The sequence below is a fragment of the Ambystoma mexicanum genome, chromosome 1q (genome assembly GCF_040938575.1).
Source record: "Ambystoma mexicanum isolate Mex_15411 chromosome 1q, UKY_AmexF1_1, whole genome shotgun sequence".
Lineage (NCBI taxonomy): Eukaryota > Metazoa > Chordata > Amphibia > Caudata > Ambystomatidae > Ambystoma > Ambystoma mexicanum.
In genome coordinates this window covers 224,641,820-224,654,586 of record NC_090922.1, presented here as the reverse complement: position 1 = coordinate 224,654,586, position 12,767 = coordinate 224,641,820, and the positions used below count along the sequence as shown (strand labels likewise).

Here is a 12,767-nt window from a genome sequence, read left to right as displayed (position 1 = left end):
ATACCTTTTTAAATAATTCATTACACGTTTCAGCTGGCCGGGGACCTCTAACCCCAAACGTGATGCACACAATGTTTGCAAGGACACTTAAACAATATGAGTAGGGGGAGGAACAAAGTTGTTCCATTTGAACTGGCGATACATATCTTATCCACCCAAACTTATTTCACACTAATCTATACAACTACCAATTCATCAGTACACATGGCCTCTGGGCACATCCTGAGAACCTGATTGAAACCTATAAACCATTTGTCAACTCTACCCTTAAGCATCCCTTGTACCGGGTTTATTACTCAGTCCCAAACTGACTCTACCAGATGGCCGAACTTCACTGGAAAATGAATAACAGGCTCTGTTAGGCAGAATCCTGTGCAGTTCCCTTGGGGAACACTGCAAAAAGATTAAGACTACAGGAGCAGCAGTAAACCCAATTGGTAGCAATCTGTACCACCCAGATTTACCTGGTAGCTGTGGCTGAGCAGTCAGACCTTTCCCAAGAAGAGTAGGGCAGTAAGCATAGTATACACAATAGGGTCAAAAAACAGTAGAGCAAACAAACACTGACCAGAGCTTGGTATAAAAAGTATTTAGTTATTTATTTAAAACACACTTTAGGTAATACACTAGCACTCTCAATGAAAAGTAATCTAAAACACAGTCAGGTAAGTATACACACCTCCCTTGATAATTATCAGACAAGTCAGGGTTAAAGCACAATTATTTATTAAGACAGAAGTGAGCGCTTAACCTAGATGGCACACCAATAGTTTAGGTTAAAAAGGGAGAGAAAAGGCAGAGCACAAAGTAAAACAGCTCCCAGCACTTTTAAGAGTTCAGAGCAAGGGGAGAAAGGCAGGTTATACTGTAGAGCCAAAGTTCATAGGCCAGGCCCACTTTAAATGGAGCCAAGCGAAAGGCACCCAGGATCACACGGTTTAAAGTGCACTGAAAGTCTTTGCAGAGTGTTCAAAAGAGGTTGGGATGAGTCAAAAGATATAGTTAGAAGGCCTGGAGCCAACCCAGTTTAGAAGCCAAGGATTTAAGGGTCACCTTTAGCAATCTGTAGAAAGGGAGGCCAGGCAGGACACAGTACCTTAAAGAGAAAGGAAGCTCCAGCGGGGCAGTTGTTCCTGGCAGTGGTTGAGGTTCATGGTTCCGACCAGGGGATGAGAAGATCTCGTTGAGGAGGAAATGTGGAGTTGTTGCACTGCACAGGGATGAAACCAGCTGCGGAGTTCCCGATTAAAAGGTGCAGACCTTTTATTCGCGGTCAAAAAGTGGCTATCCAGCCGCCGGGGTGCTTGGCACGGACGATTCGACCAAGGGCCATCTTTGGAAGGCAAAAAGGGTGAATTGGTTGGTCCCACCAGCTCAGAGGATGAAGACTCGTCCAGCAGAAGATCTTCTCTTGTCGTCGGGAAAGTGGTGAGGTAGCTGCAGCAGGGCTTCACCGGTGGTGTCGTCGTTGCAGATGGCTCAGCTTCATCCCTCTTCGGATTCTTAGGTCCTGTGGCGACTTCTGAAGTTCCAGTCCCAAAGGCCCTGCTTTTATGCAGAAAAAACCCCATTCATCAGCCTAGCTATTAATCACACATGCTAAGTGGTGAGCCGGGCGGCTCACCACTGGGCCAATCAGAGTAGAGTGCGACTTGGATTGCTAAGGCAATGCAGTACAGGGTGCCAATTCCCCCTCCACCCTTCCTGTGGAACCCAGACAGAGTGGCACCATTTGGAGGGCTTCTGTGGAGAAGCCCACCAAAATAGTGGAACAAAGGGCTCGACCTTCGTCAGAGTTACAGAGACGGACACGAACGCCATTTTAGAATCGAGTTCTGGCAAAAATACCTAACTAGTGATTTAATATTAAATAAATAAACCGGCGTATCTTTAACATTGCACCAAAAAGTGGTGCGTTTAAAATGAATGGGAAAATCCCATAGAGAATATTCCGGTGGAATATTTCACGTGGTAACCACTGCCACCAGCCAGAAACTCGACGAGGGGGGACGGGACAGTGCCCCCTCGAAAACAGACCCAGGGGCAATCGAATTACCCTTTACCAGTACTTCCACAATATGATGGTTTGTACTGGTTCTGTTCACAATTTTGGACTAGTAAACCCAATGGTGACTTTACATGCCCTGGGAGACAGTAGTCAGTGCCAGGGTATGGAGTCTATGTTTGGGGGTCACTGTGACACCCCTGTGGTACTGCACTGAGGGTGCTGTGTACCACACATACAGAAAAACAGATGATACCCTATGGAGTAAAAAGGAACCCCATAGCACATAAGCACATAAAAAGTCAGACATACCTCAAATCATGTCTCAGAGTGGGAGTAAAAGAGTCTCACTCTTAGCAGGAGAAAAAAACAAACCCCAGAAATCCAGCAAAGCTGCTGGGGGACTCACTAGGTTTGGGAAATTAGCTTTATAGGAGAATTCTCCCTAACAGGCTCCCATGTGCTTAAAAAGATGTCATCTCCTCTCCACAATAGTACCAAGTTATAAACACCTGAGCCTGACCTTAGCTGAGCATCTGATATTATCGCAGCTGTCTGCTGCCTTTCCTTAACCTTGCTCAACCAGTTTTCCCAGTCACACAGAGTTTATCTCGCCACCCCAGACTTGTGGGCCTGCACAATCCCTAGGTATGAGAGGACTTGCAGCTTACAGATTTGTGTATTCGGGGTCACGGTTTCTACCACTTTTATGTGTGCTGACTTTTCACCTGCCACAACCTTTGCCTGTTCACGGCCACAGCCTCTTCTTTCTTTCCTGGGGATTAGGTGCTATACTTGCCTTCTCTACTTGGGGTAAGCTTTCAGGCTCACCATCTGGTTGTCCTCTTTGATATTCTGTTTCAGCTTTCTCCACTTTCTGAATGCTCTTTTTCTCATCCTTCCTACGATTTCTGGGTTTTCTGTGTCTCTCCTCTTTCTTCCAATCTCCAGGTTTTACCTTCCTCCACTCTCTGGGCTTTACCTTTCACTTCACTCTCAAGGTTACATTTTCTTTCCACCTTCCACCACTTTCCAGATCTTACGGGATACTTCTTCCTAACTCCCGAGAGCCCCCTCTTTCACCCCACAGTCCTTGCCTTCTTATCTGGTCTTTTTCCACCTCACCATTATTGAATCTGCATCCCTGCACTGCAGAACTCTATTTCACTGCTGTCCTTCGAGCTGGCCTTTATAAAGGACCTGGACTGAATAGCTTCTCCCGGAGTGTCTCGAAAGAACAGGTGTTCTGCTCAGTGGCAGGGATGGTTTGAAATCCAGGGTTTGCAATTGAAGCCTTTAAATGGGGCAACCACCATTTTTGGCTTTTTTCCTTTGTGGTGCTGCAAGCTGCTCAGTTTATGCTGCTGTCTCTCCTCTTTGATTCTGGCTGCAGGACACCACCTTCATGGAGGCTGCTTTTGGCCTCTCTCACCTGTACCGAGAAAGCTAGTTTGTGTGTTATAAAACATGTGTGAATGAGAGTTTAAAAAGCATGTACGCTATATCTTGCGTTGTCAGTATTTTGCCCATTGATTTTAGTGGAGTAGAGGTATAAAACAATACAGATACATAACGGAGTGCTTTTCAGCGGTATCAGAACAGATACACAGCGGGGGGTAGGCTACAGGGGGGTTCAAACGAGGGGTACAGCTGTTACCGGGTGGCAGGAAGGAGAGGGGTGGGCGGCATCTAGCAAGTCAGGAGGCGCAACCCATTTCTAACCTCTCAGCTAGCAGGTTTTCTGCTCATGAAAGTAGTCGCTCATATAAAGTAGAGATCATTCTCTAGAAAGAACGGATGTCTGGCCATACAGGAGAGAAAAATGAGAAAAACCTGAACTCACTCCTACCCAGTCACTCTCCCACTTGCTAAAGCGATCACTGGTCCTAACATACTTACAATGTATGTAATTCACTGTGCATAGGGACGTTCAAATAAAATGGCCTGGACTCAAATCTGTGTGATAATGTCAGCATGTAAAACCCTCCGGCAACAAACGCTGGCATTGACATTTGATTTTTTTTTTGTTTCCTAATATTTGTATTTGTATTTATTTGTTTATATAACGCTTTCATCCAAAGCGCTTAACATTATAACAACATAATACATAGAACATTATAACACTAGAAGCAATAAACAATCATGAATCGAACCAATAAAACAGTAGGTAGAGCAATTCATCTGTGGGGGAATACGGAAGGGGTGAGGAAGGTAAGGAGGAGGGAAGCAGAAGAGGTATAAGGACGAAAAGGAGGGAGGAAAAGGGGGAAGGGGAGGGTAGAGAGGATCATAAGGAAGATTTAAGGGAAGGGGGGGAGAGAATGAGAGGTGGGGAAGGATTCATGGAGGGGAATGGAGAAGGAGAGATTTCAGGGAAGTGTGGAAGGAGGAAAAGGTAGTTAAAGAGCCGATTGAGAGAGGTAAGGAGTTCCAGTGCAGGGGGGCTAGGAGCTGAAAGGAGCGGAAGCGGGAGGAGGCACATTGGGGAGAAGGGACGGTGAGAAGGTAGTGATCAGCTGAACGAAGGGAGCGGGAAGGAGTGTAGAAAGAGAGGAGAGAGGAGAGATAAGGGGGAGCCAGATCGTGGAGGGATTTAAAGACTAGACAGAGGAAATTAAATTTAAGTTGGGAGTGGAGTGAAAGGGAAGCCCGCCAAGGAAGGAGAGCGAACAAGAAATTGAGTCATGCGGGGCAAGGATATATAAATGCCACATCATATCCCAGAGATAGGATAAGAGCTCCCTGAACCCCTTAGAAGTCCATTAAAACATAGTTCTCCTTTAGATTTTTCTGCAGCAGCAATTGCTCTAAACCGCCACATGCCTGGCTTGCTGCCCTATATGAACCTCAGAAACAGATTGTACCTAGGAGCATTTCTTTTGTGAAAATGCACGCCAGTCTCCAGTCAATTTACCTCTCACAGTGTGGTCCCGTTATTGTGGCTATCCATAGTCTGCACTTGCTAGCTACCCTACACAGGGTTGACTTTTGGGGATGTTTTATGAGGAGTGTCACGAATCCCATGATGTTGTTACTGCTTTCAAAGCCCCTTCTCATGAGGCCAGGTTGGTGAGGCCGCTACCCAATAGTCCCCCTGGGGATGGTACTCAGTGGGTGGATCTCATGGGAGGGGAACCCCCTTTTGGACCAGTCACAACATCAGGAGAACATGGTATTTTCACCTTCCTTATGTATTCCCTATTTCCTACACCACCCTAACCCTTATGTTCTCTTGCCCTCCCACTCCACCATATTTTTCAATGAGTTTTCCAGGCAAAAACATTTCGGCTAAAAATGCCCCAAACATTAAACTGGTGATGAATGAACGCCATGCCATTTTCACCAATCTCGTTACCCTAGACCCTCTTCTACAGTTACCCCACTTTTCCTTCATCTCATTCCTCTTCACTCCTACCATAATACTCTATATACTTTTCTAAAGCAGGTCATGTAGAAAGTACTGAGATAAGGAAGATTCCTAGTGAGTAAGCACACCAGCACTTAGTACTTAGACGAGGAGGAGGCCATATGGAGCAATACCGAATAGCCATTGGAACAACTTTTACCAGTCTAGTGGTTCAGAGCCATTCATTGAAGAAATAAGATAAAAACCAAAGAAGGACTCGACAGATCGTCAAGCCCTCCCTGGAAGAACTGCAAGAGCTAGGTGGAACCCGATGTGCAGACAGGTGCTGGACGGGATGCCAAGAAGAAGGTAAGAGTCAGAGGGCGGTCCAGGGAACGAGGATCGCACGGCCCGTAGGTGGACAAAAACACTGGGTGCCCCAGAGACTTGGGAAAAGTCTTAAACTACTGTGAGGGGTCATACATGGGAGAAATGACACACAGTGATCATGTTTTTTGTCAGAGATCTTTATTAAATGAAAAATGGGTTGGAAATATGCCTCTCTGATCCAATGCTAAAGAGAAGTTTCCTGATCTATAAACTAAAACTAAGGAGTCTGTCTGTGTCAGTATGTTGATAACTGAAAAGCCGTCCTTGTGTCCATAACATCAAATCCAGACCCTCACACTACAAACAAAACAATACATATGTATAAGGAAATATCTTCAACTTGATACAGGCAAAAAGTGTTCACAACTGAAGAAAGAATAGCTCCTACAAAAATGTTCTCCAAGGTGGAAGGCCTTGGATCCAGAGCGTGGACCCCTTCCCCTGGATTCTTAAGTAGAATGACAATCGTCTCTTTTACTAACAGTTCCTTTGTGTTTTGACTTGATTCACAAGGTTCCTACTTAGGCAACAAGTTCTGTAACAGTCTTTCTTTAACACAACGTTCTCCTTGGCTTAGAAAACACTTTCTTTAACCACAATCTTTCCTTGGTTCAGAAAACATTTTCTTTATTTAACACCAATCTTTCCTTGGTTCAGAAAACATGGTCTATCTTTAACCTTTCTGGAAGCTTTGCGAATTGCCTAGTATACTCCCCTGCCAGGATTCTTTATGTAATACCAAATGCCTGGTGTACTCTCTTGCCAGGATTTTTTATGCAACTCCAACTGCCTGGTGTACTGGCCTGCCAGGTCTTCACTTGTGTTTTTCACTAGCCTGATATACTTCTCTTCCAGGACTTCTGATCTGTTTCAGTTGCCTGGTATCTTGCTTTGCCAGGACTTCTCATGTGTTTCAGTTGCCTGGTATCTTGCTTTGCAGGGCCTTCCCATGCATTTCACTCACAGTTTCTCTGTATCACCAGTACGGTATGTATTGGTCTTGGCTTGGGATATATGTTTGCGGTAACGTGTGCTCAAGATTTGCCCCACATTTGCACTTCATGCATCCATAGCTCATTGAGGGTTGTATTTTGCCTTTTCTGCATTCAAACAATCTTCTCCTAGTGTTAATAATCGTATTACGTTCAAGTTGCTGTTTGTGCAGTTGCCAAAATGCTCCGGGGTCCCTACTGGCTTCAGGTAGACTCACTGGTGTCATCCAGCGCCTCTTTTCCGGTTTGCGCTTCTGCGTCATGTTGCTTTCACCCGCTTTCCACACTGGAGTGTGTAGACATTCTTCTGGCTTACTTTAAGGTTCCACGGTCACTCGCCTGCTTCCCTTGAGGTCCCGGAATGGAGAACGCTGCCTTCTTGACCTGCCGAGTGCCCAGGACCTCTCCCACAGCTCCCAGCGTCTCCACAGCACTTCTGTCTTTGATGCTGCATCCCTTCCTTTCACGTTGCAGCCTTCTCTGCTCTGCCACACCAGTACGTGATTCCCGTGTTCATGATCCTTGGGACAGGAGCCCACATCTTCTCCTGCACTGCCTCGCTCAGTAGTGCTCTGGTCATGTTTAAATGTCCTGCGCACAGGTGCTTTGGAAAAACAACTAGACTGCATGTTGTGTTTCAAGCTCTTGGTACCTTGCTCAAACTCCTCCAGTACTTGGTGAATTCTGGGAGTTGAAGTCCTTAGGTGTCATTGGACACTTGGTATTTGAACAGTTCTTCTCAGTGATTTTACATAGGTATTTCAGAAGGAAAAGGTGTTGTGTTGGAGCTTTGTGGGTTTGTGTCATAAGTGGGTGTTTGACCAGAAAAATATGAAAAAGAGCTTTCTTTACTTCTTCTACAATGGGAAAAAGCAGTTGACAATAGAGGGTCTTCCTCATGGGAAAGGCGGTGATACAGTGTCTCACCCGATTGAGTCGGTATATTTTCCCAGAAGTCATCTCCCCCCATTTGATCCTCTCCATACAGCTGCCCCCAGGGTCAGGATCAGGTAGTGGCTGCCGTCCCCTGGCCACATGGGAGGAGGTCACCGCTGGGAAAACAGGGATGAGCCTACTGGATTAATCAGACCACACTGCCCTGGAGCTGTTGCAGATCAAGGGAAGCTCCAGGAAGGTACCGGAGCCCTGCGAACGAGCCCAGCTACTGCTACAGAGCCGACAACCGCACATACCACACCACAAGGTACGCAGGTAGTTGGGAAGGCGGTAATGGCTCAAGGAGGTTGTGGCATGATACAGAAGGCTGGAAAAGGAGGGTCTCGTACCCTAATCATGTTGGAAGAAAGCAACTAAGCGCACAGAGTTGTACTCTAGCTTGGCAGGAGAGTGAACCAAGCCCACAGAAAGAAAAACTGAGGTCAGAATTGAGAGTCTGGGACTCGCACCCAAATAAAGAGAATTGGAACTTGATGAACAGTTCCATACAGTGCTTGGCAGGTTACTCTTATTCATCACAATATCTAGTGAAAGGGAACCAGGCCTGCACACCAGGGTCAATGACCCCCTTCAGCTTGGGAGACATCCGGGCTTCTCTTCTTTGTCGCAGTATCTGGTGAGAGGGAACCAGGTCTGCACACCAGGGTCAAGGACCACCTTCAGCTTGGGAAGTGTGTCCAGGCTATTCTACTTTGTTGAAGTACATGGTGAGAGGGAATCAGATCTGCACACCAGGGTCAGGGACCCACTATCGCTTGGCGAGTGCATCCAGGCTGTTGTTCTTCAGTGCAGTTTGTGGCAAGAGGAAATCACAGCGGCCAACCAGGGTCTGGGACTCCAATGAGGACGGCTAGAGAGAGGAAGACATTTCCCCCAGCAGCCAAGGAGTGGCTGAAATCATATTGGAAAATCTTTCCAAGAAAAGAACTGCCTTTTGTCCAGGAAGCCATTCCTCTGGACCAAGAAGACATCTCCTTTAATTTAGTTATCTTAGTGTGGATTTAGGATTTTGACACTGGACATTGGGACTTTTGCTTTGGACATTCTGACACTAGTTATTTCAGTTGAGGCACGGAAACCCCCTTTAAAGTTAGGACGAAATAGGGTGTTCTCTTCCTTTTCATCCGTGAATAAAAGTTTATAGCAAACACTATGGCCCCTCCGTATCAGATTCTTCTACACCCTTACAAGAGACATTTCTGGTTTGCTCAATTGCTTCCCCTCAACATCTTCTGGGGTCCTGCTTTTTATACAAGTGTTAAAACTATCTTTTCCTCTGTGTGTTATGTATTATCAGGCATCATGTGTGAGCATACTTTTTTTCAAGGCAGAATATTTGTACATAGAAAATGCATTTGAAACTTATCATGTAGACCTGTATGTTGACCTCCAGGGCTATGCCACTGTGGAATAACAAAAGCCTGTATTTAATAGCACAGACACACTATAGTTTTGATTGACCAAGCATTCTGGGCAATCTAGCAATAAAATGTGATCTTTCCTTATCAGACAGAAAATGCAGAGTTGCAATCCCTGGAAGACGAGGACAACGATGAGTATTCCTATGGGGCGTGTGCTGAGTCGGACATCCTTGTGAATCAGGTGAGGATAGCAAAACAACCCAGGACCATTCCATTTATTAAGTGTAGCCTCTTAAAACCTAGTACATGCAGGGGAAGCGTGATTCATTTGCAGAAAAAGTACGCTTTTGTAGACATAGCCACTTGGGGTATTCTTGAAAATTCAGAAGTAAACATGCTGGTTTCATTGAGTAGATATTATTTGGGACAGCATTTGCTAGAAAAGAACAGAGTGGAATGGCTTTGTGGTCTTTTATTGTTCTCAATATATGCGCCTTAGGTGTTCAAACAAAGGTAAACATTTCTGCTGATATCTGGCCACATGCTTTTCAGGTCCCAGAGCTACTGCCATAAACAAACCCGTACACTTCTTTTGGAAGCCTAACAAGTATTTCTCTACTTTCTCCTCCAACAATGTATGTTTCCAATTACCTCCCACCAAACTCATCAACCTACCTCTTAACAAGGTCTGGAAACCCATGTGTGAACAGAGCATGCTATTTACACTCAGAAAAGCCTCAATGTTTGGAGACCCCTATTGTCTTAACAGGCACAGTATAACTCCTTATTGCATGATATTAAATTACCTATAAGTGCTTGTAATTCCTGGGCACTGCAAGCAAGAATAGGGTACAAGCTATTCCTCCAGTGGCTCCCTCTAATAATCAATGACTTGCCCATTTTATTTGGCTGGTATATAAGGTTTTATTTTTTCTGCTTTCAGGTGCACGCTATATCCTTCCCCTATTTCTTGTAACCAAACCAGCAGCTTACAAGGATTTATTGACTCTTGTCACTCATGGGTGTCCTAAACAAAGGATCCAAAATAGCAGACAAGCAGTAGACATATTAGTGTTTCTTGATACTGTGACAATCCTTCATATAGCATCATTTTTCCCCTGACGTGGGACCCTTTCCATGAGGTTTAGGGAGGTACGGGTGCAAACCAAAAGTCCTCCTAGGGGTGGTAATATGCGGGAGGACCTCAAGGAGAGGAGCTCACCTCCTGGGGACAAGGACGCGAATCTGGGACACAGCGCCTTTAACTCTCAAAAACCTAGGGTAGTAACATCGGCCAAACCTCTTTTTCCTAGACCTATGTCAGAAACCATGTGTTATTGTGCTGGCTCAGACTGTCTTAATGTCATAAGTGAATGGATAGTTTGAATCGGAGCCCTATCTTCCTACAAACACCTTGGAACAGGAGGGCTTTATAGCAGATACCCCAGCCTGGGACTGGGGAGAACATCTTCCAGAAAGCACAACTAAAATTATGAGGAGAACCCCTCCCAAAACAAAGCTAAATGGGGAAGCCGAAGGCTCCTTCAGATAGTGTAACTTTTCTCAAGGGGTAGACCCTTTCCATGAGGCTAGGGAGGTGTGGCTGCTAACCAATAGTCCCCCTAGGGGTGGTAATATGTGGGAGGACCACATAGAGAGAAACCCTCCTGTTGGTAACAAGGACGCAAATCGGGGACACAACCCCTTTTACTCCTGACACCCTAGAGCAGTAACATCGATAAAAACCTCTTTTTCCTAGTCTTATGACAGCAACCGTGTGTTAGTATGCTGGGTCAGTCTTAATGTGATAAGTATAGGGACGCGGTAAAACTTGAGAAAGCTACAGTCAAGTGGGGAAAACGCTCAACCAGCTGTTGTCAATGGAACTGACTATTGTAACATGGAGGTGGCGTCCGGCCACATAAATACAAATAAATACTCCTCTGCATTTACATTTACTGCAATGATTTTTTCATTTAATGTGCCAAGTATCAAAGAAACTGTATATTTATGTTTAACAAAAATACGAACTACAGAGAGTGTCAGTATGACTATTAGCTTGTTTATTTAGATGATGTCAAAACGACATGGGTTTAGTTTCCCATGATATTTAAAGGTTTTTTTTAACAACACCTGCCTAATATTTAGCAGACATATTGATAAACAAGAGAACAGAAAAGCAGACAAAAGGACTCAATTTAAATTATTCACACATGATCATAGGTTTGCCAATGTATATACATAAGTACAAGGCAATTATCCAACAATTGTGATCACATAACACTTAGAGAGTGAAAACGTAAATAGTGAACTGAAGCTGGTCTTCACAAATACATCCTAGTAGTTGTTCCCAAGGTGTTCTGGATATTTGGGAGGTAACCAAGTCTTTGGTCTACGTCTAGATGTAGATCAGATGGTGTGTGGGGACAGGGATGGCTTGCCCAGGTGGTGTGGTGTCCCGTGACATTTCGGCGTAAAGAGCCTTCTTCAAGGGCCTTGACTGGGTCTCCCTAAATGGAGGAATAAAGTGAGGACGTAATTAGTGTAAAAAAACACTATGGTGTTGTGGCAAAAAACTGTGATGCTACCATGTATTAAAAACAAATTAAAAAACCCCTTGGGGTGGAAAGTGTAGAAAACATACACTGACTTGATGCTTGTGCTGGCCAGTAACTGACCTGGACATAAGGAAGTAAGTGGAAATGGTCGTCTTCCAATGGCGCAGAGGTAAGGCAGCCTGGCGGCAGGAGTCTGGTAGACGAGGCTGTGCTTAGTACATATGTTTGAAAGGAAACCGATAAATGTATAGAACAGTGCTCGTAAGTTGGATATATTCTGTCGAAAAGAAGAATTCAAGGAGAAGCTGAATGGAGGGCTTATGATGTCAACATGGGCAAAAACAAAAACGTGAAGAAATACCTGATCTTGTGAGTAGGTTCAGGACAAAAATGCGTAGCTTGTGGGATCGGCTGCAGTGAACTCGGAAAAATTTAAGGGCTCCACTGTGTTAAGTTGGAAGCAGAGGCATAGCAGCTGGCACACTAGAGTTTGGAAGCAGGTCATCCAGCTGTACAAAAAGATATATAAAAGAGTCTGTTGGCGAAATCAAGGGGCCCTCAGGGCTGTGTCTAATACTGTACATAGTAGAAAGCGTGACTCACGCCGAAAGGAAAAGAGAAGGGGAGCCATCAATTTACCTGTTTGAAGAGAGGGCCGGTGGCGATTTAATCAGCACTGTGGGGCGATGCTAACAGCATTCCATGTATCCGGCCGCTGCTACTGTGCAGCCGACGCAGAGTTCGATGGGAAGCTGTGTATTATATTCAGGGGCGCATGCGCAAGGGGAAAGTGTTGGCGCATGCGCATAGATGCGCGTTTAGTTGGTTGTTATGGGGATGTGCTCGGACGTGTAAAATGTCAGCCGAAAGTACGTGCCGAAATGGAAGAAAAATTGCAGCGTTGCACGCCGGTCAAAAGTTAAAGTAAAAATGGGTAGAATCCTATCGAGGACTGGAATGGTTTATGGTATGTGCTGTGGGGATGATATGCCGTCGGAATATCGGTGACAGCGCAATCAGTGGAGATATTAGAGCACATCCCGATTTTCAATCTATCAGGCCTAGAACTCACAAAGGCTGAGACCACAGTTCTATCCAGATGACTTTCCTTTGTACCTTCTAACATGACAAATTGGTTCAACCTTGATCAAGAATTGG

The 12,767-nt window shown here is 45.1% G+C and overlaps 1 protein-coding gene across 2 annotated transcripts in view; it reads left to right on the top strand.

Annotated features, from left to right (window-relative positions):
* Positions 1-12,767, top strand: part of LOC138526876 (uncharacterized) — a 1,504,711-nt gene that overhangs the window by 921,374 nt on the left and 570,570 nt on the right. For both annotated transcript variants that reach the window (XM_069637661.1, XM_069637652.1), the window contains exon 12: positions 9,200-9,292. In XM_069637661.1, the coding sequence (XP_069493762.1) occupies positions 9,200-9,292 (93 nt within the window). The remainder of the gene's footprint in view (positions 1-9,199; positions 9,293-12,767) is intronic.